The sequence below is a fragment of the Blennius ocellaris genome (assembly GCF_963422515.1).
Source record: "Blennius ocellaris genome assembly, chromosome: 15".
Lineage (NCBI taxonomy): Eukaryota > Metazoa > Chordata > Actinopteri > Blenniiformes > Blenniidae > Blennius > Blennius ocellaris.
The window spans coordinates 18,656,874-18,681,394 of record NC_137664.1 but is presented as its reverse complement, the minus strand read 5'-3'; the positions used below and the strand labels follow the sequence as shown (position 1 = coordinate 18,681,394).

General features: G+C 42.7%; 1 protein-coding gene across 1 annotated transcript in view; it reads right to left on the bottom strand.

Moving 5' to 3' along the window:
- Positions 1-542: 542 nt before the first annotated feature.
- Positions 543-24,521, bottom strand: part of grin1a (glutamate receptor, ionotropic, N-methyl D-aspartate 1a) — a gene marked incomplete at both ends in the record, with an annotated part of 46,648 nt that continues 22,669 nt past the window's right edge. The window contains 13 exon segments of the mRNA XM_080510275.1: positions 543-611; positions 4,883-4,993; positions 12,667-12,812; positions 13,186-13,295; positions 13,618-13,779; positions 14,403-14,560; positions 15,203-15,351; positions 16,032-16,144; positions 16,509-16,627; positions 18,549-18,713; positions 22,907-23,034; positions 23,490-23,625; positions 23,971-24,057. Of these exon segments, the coding sequence (XP_080366401.1) occupies positions 543-611; positions 4,883-4,993; positions 12,667-12,812; positions 13,186-13,295; positions 13,618-13,779; positions 14,403-14,560; positions 15,203-15,351; positions 16,032-16,144; positions 16,509-16,627; positions 18,549-18,713; positions 22,907-23,034; positions 23,490-23,625; positions 23,971-24,057 (1,653 nt within the window).

Sequence of the window (24,521 nt, the reverse complement as noted above, 5' to 3'; positions counted from 1 at the left end):
ATGTCAACGCAGCAGCTAGGCCCTAAAATCCAATATGATATGTCGAATACTGGAAATGAAATCAAACTATAATGCTTATACGGCCCCTCAGGAGAATTTGGGGGAAAAAACATCAAACATTGAGTAAATGTGCGTGAAATTGAAGGACAAAACAAGGTTAAATAAGTTGGTTAATAATATACAGAAGGAAAAAAGTTGTATATGTGAGTCGGACGGGCTCTTCTGCACATGCTCAGGGACCCTACGAACACCTAAGACCAGGTAATCCTGTCTTTTAAAAAAAAGAGGTGCAAGTTCAGTGTTGAGTTCTCTTTTTTTTTTTGTTGCATTTTGTTGGTTTTTTTGTGTGTTTTTGTCTTTCTTTCTCAAAAAGCTCCGTTGACAGGTAGTGAACTTGAAAAGCTTCGGATTTGGCAGAATGACAGGAACAAGGAGTCTTCTCCCCTCTTCCTTCCCTTATTTCCTTTCCTTTCCTTCTCTCCTCTGCTCATCTGGTTTCCTCTCTCCTCGGGGAGCGGGGCCTCGCTGTCGCCCTCTCCCTTCTACACCACGGTGCTGACAGACGGGTCAGACAAGTTGAGTTGGCCCGTGATGTCAGTGGGTGGGTACTGCTGCAGAGGCGAAGAAGAAACAAGTCGGAGGGGAGAAGAGAGAGAGAGAGAGAGAGACATAACAGGGTGTCACTTCTTGGCAAAAGCTGAAATTTTTTACGTCCTTGTTGGGTGCAATGTTAGTAATAAAGAGCAAAAACAACTACCTAAACATTCATTTGAAGTCCACAAGGAATGGAATGTTCTACCTACAGAAACACAGGGGTGCTCTAACCCTTCACAGGCACACTCAGTTTTTTGTTGTTCCCCATTAAAGAAGCGGTTTGATTGTGCCTGCGATGGGCTAGCGAGGAGCAGACGTAAGATCCAGCAGCAAATTTGAATCAGGCCTCATTCACATATTTTTTTTTTCTAACTTTCAGCCTCCCAAACACATTGACTGGGTGATAATTAACTCCCATTGAAGAGAACGGACAGCTTGTTTATCTCAGTCATTTTGCATGCAGGCGTCTCCACTTTTAGCAGCTGCGGATGCATTAAAGGTGAATTTCTGGGGGCCGATTTCGAAATGTGCTTTCTATTAGGACTTTCTTTTTACGTCCAGTCCTCGCTACACGACTGTGCTTCTTTTTAAAGCAGAGTGCGTTGAATCGTAGGCTTTCTAAAGAGGGGGTGGGGGCGGTGGGAGCGGGAGCGAGATCCCAATTCCATGCATGTGCTTAGTTTCTATGGCAACAGTGATTTTGCTTTTGGCTGAGTCTTTTCGGTGTGTTTGCCCGACAGCAGTAAGCCTGTTTTATATCTCTCTTTTTTCAACAATGCTGAGGCTGATTTTTCTGCTCAGGGGCTAAAAAATAAACCCCTGATGAAACAAATTACATGTTGAACCTAGCAAATGAAGTTGGGAGCGACACGTTGTTTGGTGAAGTTTGGGTGGAGTGACTCGCCTGTATTATAATCTTCATAATACAAAGGATTTCCAGTATGCCAATCATAATTCTGACTCACAGCGCAGTGTTGGAAAAACCTGTTTTATTACAGCCAAACATCAACTGTATAAAAAGATTGACAACTCCTCAAAAGTGAAGCCAGAATGTGTCAACAGCCTCCTGGTGGCTAATTATTCGCCACTGTTCACACTGAAGGAGTCACTGTCAACTGCAAAGTCTACTGATGTTAAAGTCAATGAAACTCAGGTTTCAGCTGCAATATAACATTTCCCCTGCAAAGAAATAATCAGTGTTTACTTTACATGCGAGGTTTAGCTGTGACTAACTGATGAGCATGAATGAGTTCCCTTAACAAGATGTTTACCTTATCAGCTTTATCACAACCAACTGAAAATATCTACATTTATAATTGTCTTTAGCAGTCACTTCATGCTCCCTTTCCTACTAACCTTTCCTTTGTCGTCTCACTTGGATTATTTATGAACAAACTAGTCAAGGCTGTTGATACAAACTTGATCATTTCAGTCACTTTCCACAGTCTTCAATTTAAACTTGTAGACATTGAAGTAACTTAAAAGCCTTTCTGATTAAAAACAAAGTTTCAAGTTTATCAAAGTATATTATTGTTGTCAACTCATTCAAAGTTTAACATCCTGGGATTATAATTCTATATTACATCATATACTTGCCTAACTCAACATTTAAATGGCGATACAGCTTATTTTGAGTTTATCTGGAATATTTTGCCTTCACTTGTTTGTAGTTGAACACGATGTGTCGTCCATCTTTATATACAGTTAACAGTTGGACATCCGATGTACATCTGTCTGTCTGCATCCGTGTGTGGATCTTATTTGTCAGATTTTTATGTTTTTCTCAAGTAAGCACGATCTGAAGTGCCTCTCGTTTGAAGCCAATACGATCGAGCGTATCAGTTTCAGAAGCTGTTAATGATGCAACTAACATGCTGAAAGAAGGGAAAACATCCAGACCGAGCGCTTAATATTAAAATATCTCTTTTTTTGTTTTGTTTTGGGTTCGCATCAGAGTGGATGTTTTTTTTTTTTAATCCCTTTGACCCACGAGTTGCATCATCACATAGCTTACAGCCCCCATCTTTCGTCACGTTGTAGCTTGAGGGCCGGCTAACAGCGCACCCTACTGTGATCAAGCAGCCCAGCAAAGGAGAGACACTTCAAGGACATCACAACCACAGGTAAAGCTTACAAGTGCTACTTATTTTCAAGGCAGCGACAGTGGTTTTCTATAAATCACAACTACAAGGAGGATTGATACTTTTTCTACGGTTGCTACATCTAGGACAGGTAAAAGTAATTAGCATGCTTGCAGAGGGAGAGAGGAGCAGTGTGGCATGTGGGTGAGGGACACTGACACTCAAGTCCATTGATATCCATTAATATAAAAGAAGAACATTTATATAAACTCAAAAGTAATGGTCAAAGACTGAAGATGGCAGGTCTTGAGATTTAAGCGTCTTTCCTTGTTTTGATTACACTAAATCCGGATTTTGTTTCCCACTTGGAGACTATGTTTTTTTTTTCCCTTCCCCCCCTTTCCCTACTAGAGCTTCCAAACCAGCAACATAACACCTCCCACGGTCATATTAACAACGGCGATCCCATACTTCTTCTCTTCAAACCCATTCTATTGAGAACTGGCCAAGGGGAGAGTAATGGTGCTTTGTTCCAATGCAGAAACATCCATAAAGAAAAAATCATAAAGAAAAGACAGTTAACAAAAGAGAAAGAGAGAAAGACAAGAAATCAAACAGAACACAGACTTTTGTGACCCATGAGGCTACATCTCCCCTGGGAAACACGTTCAAAACACAAATGTTAGTGCAGAAGACGTTTGCTTTCATTGAGGGACGCCCCAACATGCCAGGATTGGTCAGTGACCGGCTATATCACCTGACTCTGGGTGGTCACTTGTTTTCGTTTCCAAAGCTCGTTTGATTATAATCTCTTGAATGTAATGAACGGGGCGGTTCAAGCAAACTGTAAAGGAAGGGAAATCCCTGACAGTCTCTCAATGTGCTGCAAAGAAGTTATTTAATCGAGGATCTAGAAAGAAAAGAGTAGCTTTGGGTTTATACTTGTAACACAGTGAGAGTTTAAGGCAGTAAGGTCCAATCCTGGTCTTGGAAGGCCGCTGTCCTGTTGTCAGTTTATTGACGTCTCTCTGCTCGAACACACTTGAATCCAATAAATGTGTCTGAACAAGGTCTTTGGACTGCATTAACAAAGCACACATCCCAATCAGGTGTCTTGGAGCAGGGTGGCGTCCACGGCCAGCGGCCTTCCAGGATCAGGTTTGGACAACACTGGCTTCACGGGGGTTTGCAGCCCGATAGGTACAACATAAGAAGATTGTCTTCATCACCTGAAAATATACCCTGAAAGAGGCACAAACAGTTCAGACCACAAGGACACTGGAAATCAACCAAGAATTCATGACAAACAGAACATGACAAAGAAAAAAAGTAAAAACTGATTAATAGAAATCCATGAGTGGAATCCTGAAATAGACAATGTTTATAAATAAGAAAACAGTTTTTTTTTTTCTTCTCATGAGAACTTGTCTTCACCTTGAAGTAGATTTTTTTTTTTCTCTTGCTTCTTTGGAAGAAAAAAAGTAGTCACAGGACAAACAGCGCATGCTTTGTCAAACCATAAGCGGAAAAAAACAACAGCGGCTTAAACCCAAACAAAGGAGAGTGCAGGACTGGTTGCAAAAAAACAATGAATCAAGCAAAAGGACAGGACACAGATATAAAAAGACCAACACAGACACATACACCACAACGTACACCACCACCACCACCAAAAAGTAGGAACACATTTGCCAGAATCCACGTCCAAAGAACCAGAGGGCGGGGGGGAGTGAGAGCAGCCCAAGACACAACACCACTGGCAGACTGCTTTGCTTCGGTCGCCTCCTCCAGAGGCAACTAATCCCATCAAATCCCCAACCTCCAAGAAAAAAAAAAAAAAAAAAAGACAAAAAAAAAAAATTTCCTTTTTGGAGACTCCCCTTCCAAAAAATTGGGAGCCCAGTTCCTGCCCTGGCCTGACCTGAACTCCTGCACTGTCTCCGAGTCTCGTCCTAAATACTGAACCCTGAATGGGGATGGCTGATCGATGGTTGAACGGACAAGACACGTGGCAGAGAGGCCGGCGGAGCCATGTGGAGATGGGTGAGTGGCACATGGGAAGTCTTGGAGGACATGGGAATGGAAGGCAAAGAGGACAGCAAAGAGAAAGGAGACAGAGGAGGAGAAGGACGAGGAGAAGGAGGGAGAAAGAGGGAGAAAGAGGGAGGACTAGACAAACGGAAGATGTTGCTTCTTTGTCTTCTTACCGTGTCTTTGGAGGACCTACGTCTCTTGATGCTGGAGGCCAGGGTGGTACTGATGGACCTAAAAGAGGCTTTCTTTTTGGGGTCGGGCTCTGCTCTACCACTTTTCCTATCCTAAAATGAATATATGTAGACACATTATTCATGTTCTCTGGCGGGGGGGTGATGACTGTGGGCTCAGTCACACCCGTTCTTTCTTACCCCACCAACCAAAACCACCTCCACCCCAACGAAGGACCTTTACTTTAATGTCTTTACTTGTCTAAAAAATTGGGAGGGGGAAAAAAAGAAAAAAAGAACTACTACGCCGTTTGGAAATTTAAAATACAAAAAAGATGTGGAAAGAAAGGGATAAAGCCTGTTAGATGTGAGGTGTGGAAGTAGTCTGAGGGCATTCAGCTACATTTTTTCACAGCATTGTCACACTTGGACTGCACAAGATGGTACAGTAGTCTTCTGGAAATTCACTTGGCCCCTAAAAATGCACAGGAATGAGTGATGGCTAGCAAAGATGTCAGTGGGTGTGATCTCTACTTTGTACCATCTACAAGCTCGACTTCAAAAAAGTGGGGACATTGGGCAAAGTGTAAAAACAAAAGCAGAATGCAATGATGAAGTAAACATGTACTGAATAATCTAATTACCGGTACTTAGTCTAAATGTAAGGAAACAATGGGTGTTTTACAGCAACTAACTACAGTAAAAGTAGTGAAATGCTAAATATTCACCTATTGGAATAACAACTACTACGACAAGGGGATGTACCGATTCCTGTATTGGGTTCGATGTTGCACAAAAATAATAAGTACCGGTACTTGTATTGGAACTAAGTAGCTAAAGGTTAGTACTCATGCTCTTCCTTAAAAGAAGTGGTATTGGTACATCCATAATTTCCGATAAACAAGATGATTTAGCAACAGAAATATGATTCGGTCCAAAAAGAGATTTTCAAAGGAGATGTGTCGAAAATAGAGGTGAAGATGATTTTAGTACGACACTGAAAATATAGTACGTAAAACAGATGATTTCATCTGTGATAAAGCACATCTGCATTAATCATTAATCAATCTATCACAAATTTTCCACTGGACAATGCAAAAAATAAAATGCATGTCAGAGCGATCTTTGAAGGCTCCAAAGAATATTTTTCTAGAACTGTTGTCGTCAATGAAGGACAACTCTGCAGGTATTCCAACAAAAATGACTTAAATTAAGAGTTTGGGTATTTGTTTCTTGTAACATGCTGCCTGAGCTATTCCCAGGCCAACTCAGTGATTGATTATTGTTTACATTCTGCTTTTATTCACATTTCACACAAAGTCCCCACCTTTCAGGAGCGCTTCAGAAGTGTCTGACCTGTACGCTCCCCAAAACCTGACCACACGTTTTTCAAATTTGCAACTTCTTCATCTTGCCACGCAAAGAATCTCAGATTTAATTCGACGTAACTACATCTAGTCTGTGCTCGGTCAGGGCTTTTCAATTTTAAACCAGTCAAAACACATTTGAAAAGTGAAGAAAAAGAGGAACTTTTAGCAGGTTGGCCAGACCAATTGGGTGCCCACCCGCCCTCATACCGTTAGAGTGCCCCACAGCTACTCTCAGCACAATAACTGTGTGTCTGTGTGCAGGAAAATAAAAAAAATAAAAAAACTCATATTAAGGTATTCTTACATCCTGAGTCTCTAGAGAGGAAGAGGGCTGCATAGGGGGGAGAAAAGAAAAATAAAATAAATTTCCATCCACCTAATCGTTATTACTTTAAAGAAGATCCTTAAGCAAAAGCCAAAGGGAACCAAAAAGGAAGGGGGGAAAAAAGGGCGTATATATTAAAAAAATAATAAAAATAAAGCAAAATAAACTAGCAAAGCAAACATCCACATCCAAAGCCAGGCAGGTATCAAAAAGTTGAGAAGCTACAGTTTTGGATGCCACTAAAAATGCATATCAAAGAGGGAAAACAACAGCGCCAAAAGTCAGTAATTGAAGCCCATTTAGTGTCATTATACCTGAAAGCGGTATAATGGAAATTCACCCCACACACAAGGGAATGGGATGGAGTATGAGGAAACAAAGGAGAAGGAATGGTTTCCTATTGTAGCAGCAAAAATCATATTCTCACTGTGAAAAAAAGTGCAAAACAATATAATAGAACTGAATTCTTGGTGATCTGAGCAGATGGATGCTACCTTGAAGAAAAGAAAGAGCTCTAAGATGAAGGTCAGTAAAGTATAAAGTGAGGAGTAGCAGCGGGGGAGGCCCTTGGGGTGGGCGGGGCAGTGTGGTGTGAATTTCAACATGCCAAAAAGTTTCTTTTAATGGATGGAGGGAGGGAATAAAGAGTCGGGGATAAAACATAGAATAAGTAGAACACAAAACAAATAGCATGACAGATCGCTCCTGGCCAGCACTGGACTCGCAGTGCTTCTGTTTTCATCAGGTCACATGACTAGGCTCGTTTCAAGGAACATTTTGTGGCACCCATCACCCCGCAAGCCAGCGTTTCCCTCTCATCTCGCCCTCCCCGACGACGTGTTATCAGGCGTTTAAGATAGATGAGAGCTGGCGGAGGAGTGATCGGTGCACTACATGACTCAATTGGACAAAAAAAGGATCTTTTTTGTTTCTCCTGTTGGAAGATGACATTTCATGTTAGTAAAGCGGTGAACGTCAGTCTGTGTATTGATCTTAGTTCAAGGAGGGAAAAAAATAAAATCAATGCCCCATGTGACTTAAAAAAAAAAAAATCTTTTGCTTTTCTTACACATCGGCGGGAGGTGCAGCCTTGCCGCTCTGAGCCCTGATGGAGGCGCTGCGTGTGCACAGTCCCGGCCATGCAGGTAGCATGCTGGACCGGTGGGTGAAGCGGGGTGGAGCAGCCGCTCCGTTTCACGTGTTGAAACGGAAGCGGGCTGCCGGAGTCCATCATCATCATTATCATCATCATCATCATCATCATCATCATTATGACCACGCAGGGTTTTCCACACTTGGTTTTTCATCCCAATCTGACACCAACTGTCATTCTTGTTCAGACAAGTGCACATCTGAGTAACATCTGTTTGCAAATGGGAAGCTGAAAGCCAGATGTGTCGTGGCTAGCATTAACTAGCAGCGCCACAGAAGTCACAAACATTGGTATGGAGCCCCCAAAAGGCCTGGAAGGTGGTACTTTTTAAATCTTGTGTGCGCAAGTTGCTATTTTGTGCTGAATCGTCAGCAGCAAATCAGGAATCGACCTTCAGCGTCGTGTCAAATGGCACATATTAAATCTGCCTCAGTATGGCAAGCAAGAGATTCCTGCTGATAACAATCCCATCTCTACGTGCAAGAGCAGCACATATGACAATTTAAGATGGAAATAAAACTTGACTCACTCAGTTCTCTCCATTACATGGTGACTGTGTGCATCGGAAGTCATTAAATAAGCGTTGGAGATCATCGTAAATGATCTTGTGATAGAAAAAACACCACCTTCTTGGACTTTACGGGTACCGTGCATTGGCAATATGAAGTGATGTAAATCTTTTTGAAGTCAATTTGAGCATCAAATTGAAATACTACAAATTTATCACTTACACACAATAGTCAGACCAGACTAAGCGTGGTTAACTTGAGTCCTTTCACTCCAGATCATGGGAGGAGAATTACACAAAGATCTGTTGAAGTTGTGAACACTTTAAAACAATAATAGCTGGGTTTTTGGGGGCACTTGAGGGCTGAGGAAAACAAGCTGTAAACAAAAATATTAATACATTATGATCATTTCAGTTGACAGGACGGAGCAAACAGCTAAGAGCAACAGATACAATGCAGCATTAGCATTCATTGTGAGTAAATGCTTGGATACCATGTGAAGGGAAAATCAGTGGTGCGAAATGATTGTCTTATTTTTTATAGAAGAAATGAGAAGCCTGCATCTCCTTTAATGTTTTTAATGGAAAACCTGCAGGATTTTTTACTGTTACTGATATCAACATCCGATTTTGACCAAAGAACCATGATCCTGGCAGGATTAGCCCTCAGTCTGAACCAAGTTGCTGAACATACTTTGTCTAACAGTAGTAATATCTAGTAGAATGCTAGATTGCCTGATAACATCATAACATATGTTACTGCTTTTACTGCATTAAAATTAACTCTTTAACTCATGGTTTAAAGCTTATTTTATTAGCTCATTAAATCTGCCATGAAATTAATCTGTCTCGCAAACAGGTGTGCTTTTTTAAAGTAATTGATAGACTTGCCCTACACATATTTGTTTTGCATCTAGGTAAAGGCATCCCCCAACCCCCACATCTCTAATATAGAGCCCGCTGGTGGTGCCCAAGAGAAGCCTGCCCCACATTTTGAAATCCACTGCTCTAATTACTGATAATAAAGCTCTGTTCTGGTTGTTATTGACTTTCTGGGTAAAGTATGAACATAGTCTGTGTGCCATTTGTTGGAGAATAGGTTAAAGCAGGTGGCTACTGTGGTAACATGCTGCAAACAAAATGTTTAACTTGTAAAGATTTAAATCACTTTGGATAGATTGTATCGTCCAGATGAAGTAATGTGCTAAGTGGGGATATGCAGGTTTGCCCCCTACGTCTCTGTGGCATCCTTCTTAAAGCTGGACTATTTTAGACATGCAGTTTGAAGAAAACATGCACTTTTATCTCTTTGTAAAACATCATGAGAGCAGTGGCTGCTGGTTCAACACCCAATTAACTTGTTTCAGAGATTTTGAGTATCAAGATTATGTGGACATAGTTGCATCCTACAAAGAGTCAGATTTAGTCAGGCGTGCACATGGTCTGAAGCTACAGTTCTGTCTGAAAATGTGTGGGTGCAGTTCTGCACTGCGCTTTTTTTGCATAACACACTGACCTGAGGCAGTATAGGCACATAATAACATACAACACACAAACAGGCAGTCAAAATGGTGCCAACGATGGGACTCCAGGTTTCAGCGCTTGCTGTGCTAAGGAAGGAGGAGGAGGTCACATAAAACTGTAATCCTAAGATTTTTCTTTCCATCATAATGACTTTGTGTCCTACATAACTAAGTTGTCATTTTGAATTTGTGAAAATTAGATCACTGAGCGTAATCAAATCAGTGCACCCAAACAGTATGAATAAGATCCTGAGCAATAATCACGCAGCACAGATTGGATTAGCAAGACTTCATGGGCCCCCTCAGTGCTCCTAGCATGAGATGCCATTATCGCGGTTATAGTTGGAACAAGTGAAGTTTGTGGGCTCATTGTTTTAGCTTGAGGGCCGACAGTGATGGCCAATGAGCAAGATGAGCATGCATGAGCCGTCTTTGTGCAGCGGTGCAGAGGAATCAACGTGATCATCGCTGTCAAGTAATGAACATTAGACTGAGTCTACGGGCAGTTTCGTGTGTCCCCTCTACTTTCTCAGTGACCCCCCCACTCCCTTCTCACAGCATGCATTCACCTGCTGTATGTGCCTACAAGACACATGTTATATGAGGACACTTACAACAATTACATACAGTAGTCAGTTCGATGGAAGACGTTCTGAGGAGGACATTGATTTGTGGACAGGCACTTGGGATTTGTATACTGTACCTTCTTCTAGCCCTACTGTCCCGATTACAGCAGGGCGAACAACACCCGGTTCACCGTTTATACAGATACATGCTGCCAGGGCCACGCCACAGAATGTGACTTGACCCCCTCGTGTAGGAACTCAATACCTCGGTGAATATCCAATCAGAGAGTGAGGTGGTGTGTGGACATGGAGGAGGCGCTGCTCCCACACTTTATAGCAGGATTGATTGCATCGGAGTACAGGAACAAATCATGCCCTGCAATGACCGGGTGAAGAAAGTTGATAGGTTGTTGCCGGTCAGTTCACTCAAATATATATTCTGATTTATACCTGGTGGTGACGTGTCATTCTCCTTCATTTGATTGGTGAGATGGCAAAAGTTCAGAGCAGCAAAAGAACAAAACATGGCCAGTCTGTGTGTAAAATGACTAAAATTGTAATTGGAACTATTGATTTAAAACAACCTGTTAAGCCCCTTTGATGGACATAGTGTGCAGTCAACAGTACATATACCAAAGCAAAATTCAAAGTTTTGCAACCAATTTAAATCTGGGGATATCAAACTCGGTCCTGGTGGGCCGGTGTCCTGCATGTTTCAATTCTCTCTCTGCTTCAGCATACCTGAATGTAATGATGATGTAATCACCAAGGTTGTGAAAAAGCCCAATAATGAGACCTTCATTGCAATCAGGTGTCCTGCAACTGGGAGAGAGCTAAACCCTGCAGGAAGCCAGCCCTCCAGGACCAAGTTTAGACACCCCTGATTTCAATGATGGAAAGCAATAGTGAAAAATAGCATTGTAATTGGCTCACACTTACTGCTCTAAGAAAAGGTTCCCAAATATTGCAATATATCTGACAAATCCGCTAACTGTGCTCCACACTTTGTACCTTAGATATGACAACTGGCTGCTCATGAGGCTCAAGAGCCTCTTGGCTCCATGTGGGACAATTTCCAAAAATTAAGAAGCAAAGAAGAAGGTGAAATAATCTCATTTTATCCCAAAAATAATTGCAACCGTTCAATTGAAAGCTTCGAAGCATTCTGAAGTTGAAATGATCCAATAAACGTGAAGATACTTTTATTTGTTTAACATTTTAAATGAAATTAGCAGATCTTATTCTAATACAATTTTGAAATAGGCCATTAAGTAAAGAGGATGACATTTTTTTGGCCCTCGTCGTGAACAAAGTTGCCCGAGACGAATAATCATTCAGTGCACAGAAAAATCTGTAGCTCTCATGATTCTGGCACATTTTTGCAATAACTCTGTTGTTCACATGCTTGCCGAATCACAGAAACCACAGTTCCACTGCTACGGTTGCATACCACTCAATCAGACGGGTATGTGTGCATGTTTTGAAATTTGAGTGAACTGACCCCTTAAATCACTGCCTGTTTAGGCAGGCGGTGTTGCGTGAAGCCTCTGGCATGCACTCTGATTGGGTGACTCCATGGCACACAAGGAGACACACCATAGTAAGCACCTTACAGTTGACAGCACTGGCAGAGCCACTGCGGTAGGATTTTACTAGGACATTGATTTTGATCTTTCTGCTCTATTTGTGCTTTTACCTCCTGGCTCGTATGGCTGCCATCGTGAAGTAAATCAATAGTGGCTTGATCGAAGTGCTTCAGCTGTACAGTAATCGCTTTAATGAATATGCTTTTAATGTTTCAGGTGGGGCATTTGTTTCCAGTTTGCTCACGTATCTGCATCATATGACCTTTGAAGCGCGCCTGTTCGCAGCAGCAGCAGCGGCAGCAGCAGCAGCAGCTTAGAACTACCGGCTCATGCCATAGACATAAGTTGCTGAAGTTATAATTGGGATCTCCATCATGTTAGAAGGTCACCAGACTAATTATCTTATTGTTACGCTACCACGGGCAGTGACATGGGGGATGGAAAAGGCTCTGCTACATACTAATGAGGGCGTCCCAGCCACTGCTTGACTTCCAGAGGCCTCCTGAGTCTCCTGCAGGCACACACAAGAGACGCACTTGGCCTCTGGGAACTTGTCATGACCTTTCGGGGTGGCCACTTGGCATGCCTCACATTTACATGTAGGCATCAGAGATCACTTTTTCTTGGATGGTGATCTGGCGGTCTGACAACTACTGAAAATGGGGGTAAAAAAGCCTTTACTGGCCATCTTGCATTCCAGCATTAGCCGTACACCCCCGGGGTGCAAGCGAGCAGGCACGGGAGAATCATTCCTACCTGCAAGTTCTTCCTCCAGACGTTGACGGCCGCAAAGGCCAGCTGCATCTGCTTCCTGCGGGCGTCTTTATGGCGCTTGTAGGCGATTTCAATGAAGATGAGGAAGATACCTGCTGCTATGCCTCCAGCCACCAGCATGAAGACCCCTGGCAAGTGCGGAAGGGTTGGAGGGTGAGACAAAGGGAGAAAGAGCAGAGACAGAGATGAGTGAGGCCTTAAATCTTCAAAGTCGCCGCTCCCGCCGAACATGAACATTCGGGGTCATGCTCGGCAGTCGCCACCCTCCTATTTCGCAACCGGCTCCTACTGACGACAGCGGCTGTGGACCACATAATATTAACACAACCGCACAAAGTCACAGCACAAGATACTGTACGGCACACTTCCACATAGCACCCACGCTAACACGGAAACAATGATTTTTGTAAAGGTATTGGACAAAAAAGGGCTACAGTACCTTACCACTGCAGTTTTTGTCCAATCACTTTTAACGCTTTCTCTACGCCTTAAGGACCATACCTGCCATATTCTCAAAGGTGAGTGTGGCTGGGGCATTGCTCCTTGAGTCACACTCCTGGTATCTCACCCAGGTTTTATCTAGGTCTTCCATGAAGCCGTTCTCATGAGAACTGCAGGGGGTGGGGGTAGTGGGGAGAGAGGTAACACAGTTAATACACACCAAGTACAGACCAAGCACTCGAGCCGCTTACTCCCAACACAGCAACACAGATGAAACAAACGCAGCTGGACAGATGCACTTGACAAACAGACATCAAGTAGACAAGAGACAGACAAAACAAGGCAGGAGAGGGGAGTTACACAGAGAGATGTAACATAAGGCAATGTACCGGATGGCTGTGTAAGTGGTCAATACGTGACCGTGAAATCATATCGATAAGAAACAAATAAAAAGAAAGTCATACGAGTAATGCAGCTTCGGCTGGGACAGACCTGAGAATGGCCAGGGACACATTCTGTTTCCAGGGGCTGTCCTTGCGCATGCCTATGCCAAAGCCCGAACGGAAAAACAGCTCTCCCGTGGTCACCAGGTCGCACTTCTGCGAGGCTTCAAACTCCAGCACCGCAGAGTCCCAGATGAAAGCATGCAGCTTGCTGTGGGGGGAGCGGGGAAGGGAGGGGGAAGGGGGTGAGGGAAGGAGGAAGGAGGGAGGAGGGCGGAGGAGGAGGGGAAGGAGGGGGTTACGGTGCAACAGTACAATGGTTTACATACACATTTACGGCTCCCAACCCCGCTCTTTCGCTCTCTCTCTTTCGCACGCCAACATCGTGTGTGTCATTCAGCGTTTACCAGCAAATCTCTACCGCTGCTTATGGCCCAAATGAAATCCAATGCCAGATGGGTGAGGGCGCGTCCCCCATTGGATCCCCCACCAATCTCAAAGATGTTCGTCTGGGTACAACCTGAAAAAGGGGGCTCCTGGACTCAGTGTTAGCTCAACCTCACACTGGTTGTCAGCGCTCGTTGTGGCACCTCCACACCTGCCACTGTCCCTGACGTAACTCTTGGCCAAGGGCGATGAGCCTGAAGCAGAGGGACCGTCACAGTAAGTCCTGCCACTTCCCATCTGGTCCGGAGGTCCATGTCCCTTTCCTGACCCTCCCGCCCCCCGCTAGCCTTCGCAAGCTCACTGAACTGGCCCTGGCTCTACGTGGCTCGATGAGTCGAGCTGCCGGCCAACTTTTGCCCTGGTCGGCCCGGCTTGGCCGAGACTCACTTGTCGCGCACGGCCTGGATGGCCTCGGCGGCACTCTCATAGTTGTGCTTCTCCATGTGGCGGTACATGGTGCTCAGCTCCACCTGCCGCCGGAAGTAGATGTCCACGGAGCTCTGCTTCACTGTGGCGTAGATGAACTTGTCCGATGGGTTTCTCAGCTTCGCAAAGAGACAAGGAACAAAACACCAAGAGTTTAGTAATAAAATGAAGTGATTTGGAAACTTGCATACTCTTTTCATATTTACACTCCTAAAAAAACTTGCATTTGTGGGATGAAAAACAAAGTTGAGTATGTTAGTTGCATTCATTAAAATCTGCCACTGGCCAATCTAGCAATTTAAAACATTTCTTTCCAAAAATGGATAATTTACAGAGCAAAATGTCCTCCGTATGATGTTTTTGTAGTGGAAAGGGTTATGTAGTAGGAGTCTGGGAAACAGTCAAGGTAGAAAACTTTAACTTAATATCGGGGTCTAATTCTCCAGAGAAAGGCCTCACTTGTTCTATGTTGGTAGACACTTATCTGTTATCCAGACCCCCCTGTATCCCTCATGATATTTTCCCATTACAACAGATACTTGCAGAAAATCTGAAACAAATCTGTTCTCAAAGAATTGCTTCTCTGTCGTGATCACTTTTACTGGACATAGCTCAAGCTATACAGGCATGTGAAGGATGAGCTTCTCCAGCCTCTTGGCCACTCGATTGCCGAGTTATTTCTCCTCATTTAGATCAATGGAGATGTGATAGAAACACCAAGTGGTGGACACAAGCTCAAACATGGCCTTAGCTTCACCCACCCTTGGGTCGTTGATGCCAGTGATGCGCTCCTCAGGCCGGTCCAACACCAGGAAGGCAGCCAGGTTGGCAGTATAAGAGGCGACAATGATCATAGCAAAGCCAGCCCACACCATACCCAGGATTCTCGCTGAGAAGCTGCGCGGCGCACCTGCGAGGTCAATTCATGGTCTGAGTTTTCAGGTCAGTAGCTTTTCATTTGGAATATAATCATACTTCAGCATATGTGACTGCGTTGGTGCAATTGCATTTTTCATGGGACATTTCAGATGTAAGAACCGAAGATAATAATGACATTTAACGATTGGCAAACGATTTACCGGTGTAATTCAGCTGGAGTTTGCTGGAGTTTGATGGCAATATAAAACTTCAAATCTGATGTTGTGGAGACATAGAGATGCGAATAGTTTTAAAACAACTTGCAAGGGTCACCATATAATAAAGATGACCAAGGATTGGCCCAATTTCAGAAAAAAACTGTTTGATTCTAGAACAGCACTAGCAAATTGTCTGTGACAGTGAAATTGTGTGAAGAACCATGGCAAAAGTCTCATATAGTGCTAATTATTGTGCTTACAGCCTGGAACAAAAAAGATTTTCCAAACTGTGAGTCTGCAAAGTATCAAACAATACACCGTTCAAATACAAACCCCACTAAAGCCTGTCTGCACAAACTGTGACTGGAAAGCAATTATTCGTCATCTTCCAGGGAGAAGATTAGAGAGGAGCCAGCCACTGCTTTGACATGAGTCCTGTTCCAGGGTTCTGCACCACAGAGTTCCCTTCAGGAGATAACATTCTGAATTCACAGAGGGGAAGATTTTCTCTCACCTTCTCCAATACCAGAGTTCAGTAAGACTCCCCAGGAGAACCACATGGCAGACGATAGGGTGAGGGCGTCTTCCTCTTCTTCTTCACTGTTTACTTTAAATCTTCCAAACGGGCTGGAGGGAAGAGATTGGGAGGGTTGCAGAAGACAAAGAATGAGAAATTGCAGGGAACCGATTGAAGAGGGGAAAGCCCGGTGACCCCAAGCAGAGAGGGGAACTGAACATGAGTGAGCGAAGCGGAACAGAGACAAAATCCTCAGAAAGGAAACAGGCTAAAAGACAGCAGCACAAGGACAGAGCGGTGGGATGACTGGAGCCAATCTTCACCTCTGTCTGCCTTGTCGTCCACGACGAGGGAAGATCTGTAGTGCTTTGGGAGTGAATTTACACACACACACACCCACTCAGATTCAGTCGTGGGTACACGGATCAGACACACGTATGGGCACACGCACACACACTCAGGTCCTCCTTGTACCTGAACCGGTCTAGTAGGTAAAGCATCACCGCCACCACATGCACCGATAGACCCACCAGCAGCCACAGCGTGCTTTGGAACGGCTGCATAAATGAATCCAGTGTACTGCGAGGGATTTCCTGAAAACACACACAGTGCCGTTCATCATCATCATCGATTAATCAACATTTCTGATGACCTTGTGTGTACATATTCTAGCGAAAAGACAATCTGAGTCTTTCTACATGATAACTGCATCGCTTTCAGCGTTTCCGTCTTTTCTTTGTAAAACGGACATCTGTTTTAAAACGATACTGTGTAAACGAAAACACAAAAAACATTTTACAGAAAGAAACATCTGAATTTGGTGAAAAAAAAACACAAATATGAAGGAGGATCTGTCACAAAGTCATTGCTGTGGGGGAAAAAACAAGAGCAGAATACAAGAATATAAATTTTGCATTGATGTTTTGTTTTGTGTATTTACTATTGTTTATTTTCAGAACAAAAAAGACCAACACGTTTGTGCATGAATAATAACAATAATTATCAAGAGATGTTGTCTCTTTTTATATCTTTGATCTCCATCTACAAATCCCTTCTGCAAGCTCATTTTGATCATTTTGGCCAGTTTACACCATGCTACTCTTACAATATCCCTAAGTTGGCTAACATGCAGTGAGTGTCTGTAATTTGACACCCGTCTCATCTTCTCGCTTGCTGCTGCTGTGCCTTCATGACCATGTAAAGTAATTGATTTCATCTCCCTTTCATACGCAAGTAACCGCTTTATCAACTCACACGGTCACCCATGGCATGACCACCTGATTTGTTGAAAATCTCACAGCAACACCAGAATAGCACCAGGGTTCTCTTTTAAAATGTGTTATATGTGTATAACCATCACAGATGGTGTTTGTTTCTCTCAAAGAAACCCATCTGTGGCTGCCTCGCTCTATCATCACAACACATCAAAATGCATTTTTTTTTTTTTTTTTTTTTTGATTTTTGTTATGTGAAAATAATAACTTACAATTGAAGGTTAAAATAACCCGGGATGCAGAATACCCTAAACTACTATTTTAAAGGAGCAGTTTGTAAAATTTAAGGAATGCCACTTTTGTTAATTAGGTGGCAGCAGAGATTCACTCAGTTCCCAGTTTATCTTCAGTCCAGCAGAGTTTTGGTCGTCAGTTTTTCATTCCATAATTCCCAGGAGCTCCATCCTCTGTTGTATTTCATAGCCATGATATTGGACTCAGGACAAACTGCATGCTGTATAAAATAAATAAATAAATAAATGGATGGACTGGGTGGAGCTGGCGAGCTCTCCAACTTCAGTTACCACACTCACAACTCACAGAAATCAACGGAATTACTTCATGATCATTGTTTTCTTTTAATTTCTAACTTTTAAATATATCGAATGCAAACTTGCCGTACCATCAACCTTCATCACACATTTTCTCATTAAATGATTGACAAGCCGAAGCCTCTTTTATAGATTATTGGCATATTTTAACACCCCGTGTTGCACACAGCAGGTAAAGAAGATAGAAGGATGGACTGAACAATTCTAAAACCTTCATGTTGTTTTTTTATTACTCCATATTTGGTTAATGGATCATTTATTTAAGTCAAGCACTGAGTATTTGAAGAATTGCTCTTTAAATACTCATTGCTATACTCATTCGGATCATTACTGCCATCTTACTTTTCTGCTGTCAGTGATGACATAATACTACAAGGAGCCAAACAAACTCATGATAACGGCGACTGAATGACTTGGTTTAGATTTGATGACCTTAAATCTTATATTTTATCGTCCTGTTGAGACTTTGTGGAGAAAATGCACTGCAATTCCTGCACAGAGCTCACAAAACTCCATATATCTCCTGTGCTTTGTCACTGTTTTGGATCTTTTGGACACACAAACGAGAAGAAATTGCATGGAACATTGTCGAACAATAGTGAGCAGGACATTCAACTCCACAGTGTCAGTTTGACATTACAAAGGACCCCTCCTCCCCAAAAAAACAACAAAAAAAACCCTCTACTTACCTTTTTAACAAGGATGGTGAGACCTTGATATTTAAATGGTTTGGAGAACTCGATGTACTGGGCTCGTTCATTGTTTATAGTCAACGGTGCCACAATCATGTCAGCCAGGCCTCCCAGGAGCTCGCCCATCATGCCGTTCCACTCTTTCTTGTTGCTGTTGTTCACCTGCAGCCCCAAAAGCAAAGGTGTGAAGAACGAGAGTCAGCCACGGGCCCGCTGCCGTCTACGCCACACGAAGCTCCCAGGCACACGAGGATTTGGGTTAAGCCAGGCGGGGATGGTGCGAGGCATGCTGCACATCCCTGAAAGTGTGCCCGTCTTAACATATCAGAAGAGTGCTATGTGGCTTATCAGATCATGCACTGTAAGAGCAGGAGAAGGTTTGGAAGAGTGTGTTCATGCTTTGCCTGCCGAACAGGGGCTTTTAGGGGGTGAGAGATGAATGTTCTGTTTCATCCGTGTGGGTTGTCACTTCATCGCCTCCTCCGATATTCTCTCTCCCCCGTCTCACTTCTGTTAACGCCGCTTCTGTATATCGACGTGCGTTAATCAATCACGCCACCAGTTTGGGAAGAGAGCTTTCGATTTTAAGACCTCATTCTGATGTAACAGACCTTAGATAAGGAATAATACTCTTACATCACAACAAAGAGGCACAGCACTGCAGCTCGTGGCGTTAAAAGATGGTTCACAAATGTTACAAGCAGGCATCATCATAGGCTATGATCTATGCTGTATAATTACTAACACCCGAACATGTATCTCCGAATTCACAAAAAAATGGCTAAAAAGTCTATATTTATTAATCTTGTACTGTAAATCTAAATTTGTACATACTGTCTGAATAAAAGCTACACCGACAATTTCTGTGCTATATTTATCATTTACAGCATCATAGCCTTGCATTCAGCAGTAAAAAAACAACAAAACAACGAAGAGAAATCAATTGTCAAAACAAGACAAGACAGCACATCAAAATAGATTAAAAAACATGAACAATTACAGATTAAATATATTCAAATTAAATTAAATGCTGAACAAACGGAATGGACAAAGAAAAAGTAATGTCCTACAAATCCCTCTAACCTTTCAGTTCAAAGCACAAAATCTCTATGTTAAAATAATTCTGAAGACATTAGTGACTTGTTCTCCATCAGTATACTTTCATATTTTGACACTGATCAAAATTGTACAAATGTGATTTGTGAAGAATTAAAAGTGTAATTGAGTTAAACCCGAGATTTCCTGAGACAAAGGTACATAAACTGGACATTCTGTGTGCTATAAATTCAGTCCTGTCTCCCTTAAGCCCTGCAAGGTGAGGTTATATATAGCCGATTTCCTATTTTCCCTCCACAAAGTCACACGCTGTCCTCGTCCGTTTGAAGGAAACAAATGAGCCCTGTCCAAATGAGAAGCTTTCGGCACCTATATGATATATATATGTGTAATTTCCATGTGTCATTGAACTCAGACGGTTCAGCGACGCTGTAAAAATAGCATTGAGTTTATTTAGCGTGTGATGCAGTCAGAAGATTTAGAAAAAGTTTAACTGAGTTTATCTGATGAGATCCTGACAATGACAAACAAACGAGCAGCTAAAAATATCACATCTATGCAATCTTGGCTTTTTCAGTTCTGCAATTTTAGTCTCATTCTCTGTGACTTAAGTTTTTTTTTTCCATCATAAAATGTGATAAAAACATTGCGGTGAAATTTGCAAAGGAAGTTCATTCTGTAATAAATGTAAGTGTGAAATGGATTTTTAATAAATCGACTTTCCATCTGTTACTAATAGATATGAATGAGTCTCCATTACTTTTTACATTTTAAATCAGCCTTGTTCACAATCATTTCTCTCCATTATTTATAATACAAATTCTGTGTGTTTTACTTGGTTTTGCACTGAGCTATAACCGGCACATTAATTCAGACTAATCACCTTTTTTCTAGTGTCGTCAGAACAGATTTGGACGGTGAACCAATACATTTCAGAGATTGTTCTGACTTGTAGCCCAAGCAGAAGAGATGAAGTTGCAGTCAATGATATATACCAAGGTTGTGCTCGACTTCCTGCCGTGCGATTTTGACAGTCAATGCAAAGTATCTGCTGTCTGTCGTCTCATCTGTCAAAATAAGTGACAGCCTTCTGAATGTTCTGGCATTGTCACAGAAATTCTGTCAAAAAGATTCAGTTAATGCAGCTTCTGACCCAAACGTGTGCCTGGTGTTCTGCAATTTTCTCACTGGCTGCAGCTGTTGGATGTGAAACTGAAGTCACAGAATGACAAAAGCACCGTGAACCATGTGAAAAAGGCCAGGAGAAGAAGTGTGGGGGTATCCATGCCGAAATAAAAAGATAAAAAGGCCGTGTTGTCTTATCTTACAGGTGAATGTGTGCTCACTGACCCACAAAGTGTGTTATTTGGGACTGTTGGCGACTGTCATGAGACGCTATCTACTGGACTCTGCACATGCTTATTTCTTCAAAACCCTCTTGACCTTGTTCAGCACGTTTGCATGTTTTGTTTATTTTGATCTAGATCGATTTAGTATCAATGTTACATTAATCTTCTATCAGGCAAGTAACTAAAGCATGTCTGGCAACATTCAAATGTCTTTGTGCAACTGTGAAACAGCAAGTTATTTTTATACTAAGAGAATACTAAGGAAAGTGAAAACATGAAAAATGAGAATTAAACATGTGGCATAGAAAGGTTTGAAAAAATAACTTGGTTTTTGATATTGAATCCTACTCTCAAAAAACATATTTGTGACTAAAAGTTTACTTTGAAGGGCACGTGGTATTGTCTGTTAGTCAGAAGCCGTAGAAAGTCTCGGTACATCTGAGTACAGCCTGAAACTGATGGTCTTTAAATGGGCAATATTCAAAGGTTCTCATTTACTATCATACAGATTAAATTGCTTTATCATTGATTGTACTTTCAGATAGCATACTTGCTGCAGGTGAACAAGTCAGTATAACAAAATGGGTGACTTTACACGCAAACAGCAGAACTGAAATGAAGGATTTGTGGAGTTATCAGGTGGAACCCTGAGTCCCCGCGAGCACAAAATCAACTGTTATACCATAATGAATATGTCAATTGAGGAAGTTATCAAACATCTTGGAGCATTACGGCAAGCAAATGTGAATTTGGACACAAATTTAAAATCAACAAAAGGAAAGGAGAGGAAAGGAAAGTCAAAGCTGTGGGAAAAAGAACAGCAACATAAGATATTCAGAAAAGACTGCAGGATCTATGGAGTACAACACAGAAAATATCTCATCTCACAAAAAAAAGGAAATATCTCCTCCACCTTAAGAGCATGTCAGTAAATCTGAACTTGTATTTTTGAGTGAAAATGTAAAACTTACGCTGTGTTTTGAAGGTTAATTTACATGACAACGGTGCTCGGAGTCACTGAAAATGGAGCCACTTGAAAACGCTCCGTTCTCTGTTTCCATGTCGATGGAAGAAAACTCAATTTTCTGAAATGCTGCAACTGTGCATGCACACCACGACCGCAGTAAATAGTTCCTCTGTAGTTTTATAGTTGAGAGTCACCCTACTTGGCTGTATGTCCATATGAATGTCTGTGTACTTGTCATTATTCATGTTTATAGTGTATTGTCCTCTGCACACATGTGTATACTTTCTTTACAAAAACAAAGAACGGTGCCAACTTTAGCCAGGTATGCTCACTATATTGTTTTGTTTTGTAAATAGACGTACTTTTTAAAACCTGTTAACGTGAAACCTTTCTGAAAGGAAAACGCAAAAACGATGCATTTTCGCCTGATGACATGTAAGCGAGAGCCTGAGCTGATGTGCACCTCTTTTTCAACGTGTTAAAAACAGAGGCAATCATTTTCAGATATTGTGAATCACACTGCATGTCGAAAACTAATCATGAGCATAAGCTCCTCCCACATATTGTCGTCATAAAGGCAAACGTGCCTCATTGATTTTGTTGTTTTGTTTGTCAAGCCTCAGTAGATCAGCTTCAACATGTGTGTGCGCAATATCAAGTTTGCACAATGAGCAGACCCTTTCGGTAGACCTGTCTTTGAATTATTCCAGTGTGTGATCAAAAATGTTAATCTCAGCTAATCTAGATATTGTTGACATAGTTACTGCCAACCCTACAATGAGACTGCTGATTGCTAATGTTGTGCATTTTTTAATCAGTTGGTGCTCGTTTACATCTCATAGCTGTGAGCTCTGTCATGTTAGTGGGGTAAAAGAACAAAACAATGGCTACATCAAGTATTTAATGTGAAATTATTGCATGCAACTTCAGCCTCATGCAGCAAAAAAAACCAACAAAAAAGGAATATTCAATGTGAAACTGACCCGCTCCTGGGTTCCAAATTTCCCATCAGCCACCAGATGCACCTCGTAGGTGAAGTTCATGGTCATAGCCAGCTTGATGAGGAGGTCAATGCAGAATCCGTAGCAACACTGGGGCACGATTGGGCGTCCTGTAATGGAACCAGCGATGGTTGCTAGTTAGAAACAGTCGAGGTGGAATGGCGTTTGCTGTCTTGTGTTTTCTTTTTGAATCCAAAGGCGGCGCACGTAGACTGGACACGATGCGTGACACGGCGGTGCACTGCAGACGCACGACCACACACACACACACACACACACACACACACACACACACACACACACACACACACACACACACACACACACACACACACACACACACACACACACACACACACACACACACACACACACACACACACAGCCACGAAAGCCACACCGCACACAGATGACACACGCCCCACGCAGCTAAATCACTCATTCAGAATGGCTTCATGCATACATATATAGATACCTACTGCATATATATGTATGCATCTCCAGTGGGTGTTTGGCGGGGTGCAGTAAAAGCACAGTGATAGTAGAAACGTCCCTGATAGGTTACCTGGGATGGTCTCATTGGGCCCAGTGCAGATAACCTTTTTTATTAAGACTCCATTGAGTGTCATTTCCTCCTTGCAGGTTCCGTCTGGCATGGTCGGCTTCACGTACACGAACGGCTCCTGGTGTATCGTCACGATCTACAACAGAACACAAAGCTCCATCTTTTCTGGGAGACTTTGGAGAGAAAGTGGGTTTTTTTTTCCAGATGCACACAAACACACACACACACACAGCAGGAATGACAGATGACTTTAAAAATAACTGACGATGATACAGACGAGAGGATCTCTGCGTGCCTACGACGAAGATGAAAGTCATATAAAATACATCAGTGCTGCCTTTATGAACACGGATCAACTTCATTCCCCTCTGGGAACAGGGACGTTAGAGCACTGTCCGACGAGAGTACGTCAGTCCAGGTCCGCGTTCAATTTGTGTGGACGCAGATGTCACATCGCGGCGGCGGAGCAGCGGCAGCCTACCTTTAATCTGGTGGACATCTGGAAGCCCTGCGGTTTCTCTGTCTCCCCGCCCGGCCAGATGATCTTGCGCTGATTGTTCATCACCACCTGCGGAGGAACAGCGCAATCATGTTTAAGGATCACCGGCGAGTGGTGACAGAAGGCGTGCTGCTGATGAGGCTCCAACACTGTGGGAGACCAACACTAATGACTCAGGCTTTATGCAACCGCGACTCAACTCTTCCGTCATTTATTGCACCTTAAACTCTGAGATACCCTGGGGGGTTGCAGGAAGTCCTTCTTACACTCATCGGCAGGAAGGTGAGGTGCTGATCCTGATACTTTTCAATTGTCTGCCTGCCCTGTGTATTACGTGACAGCAATGCCAGCACAGGTGGAAGGTACAGAGCTGTACCGTCACATCCTGCAAAATGTGAGCTAGATAATGTCTATAAAATCATCGTTGCAGTCTTTTTCTCATGAAAGAGTTTGTTGACGAGCACTACAGCGTTGTACTATCACCATCAATCTTCAACAGCTGTCATGTGAACCGTTGCTGTGTAAACAGGGCC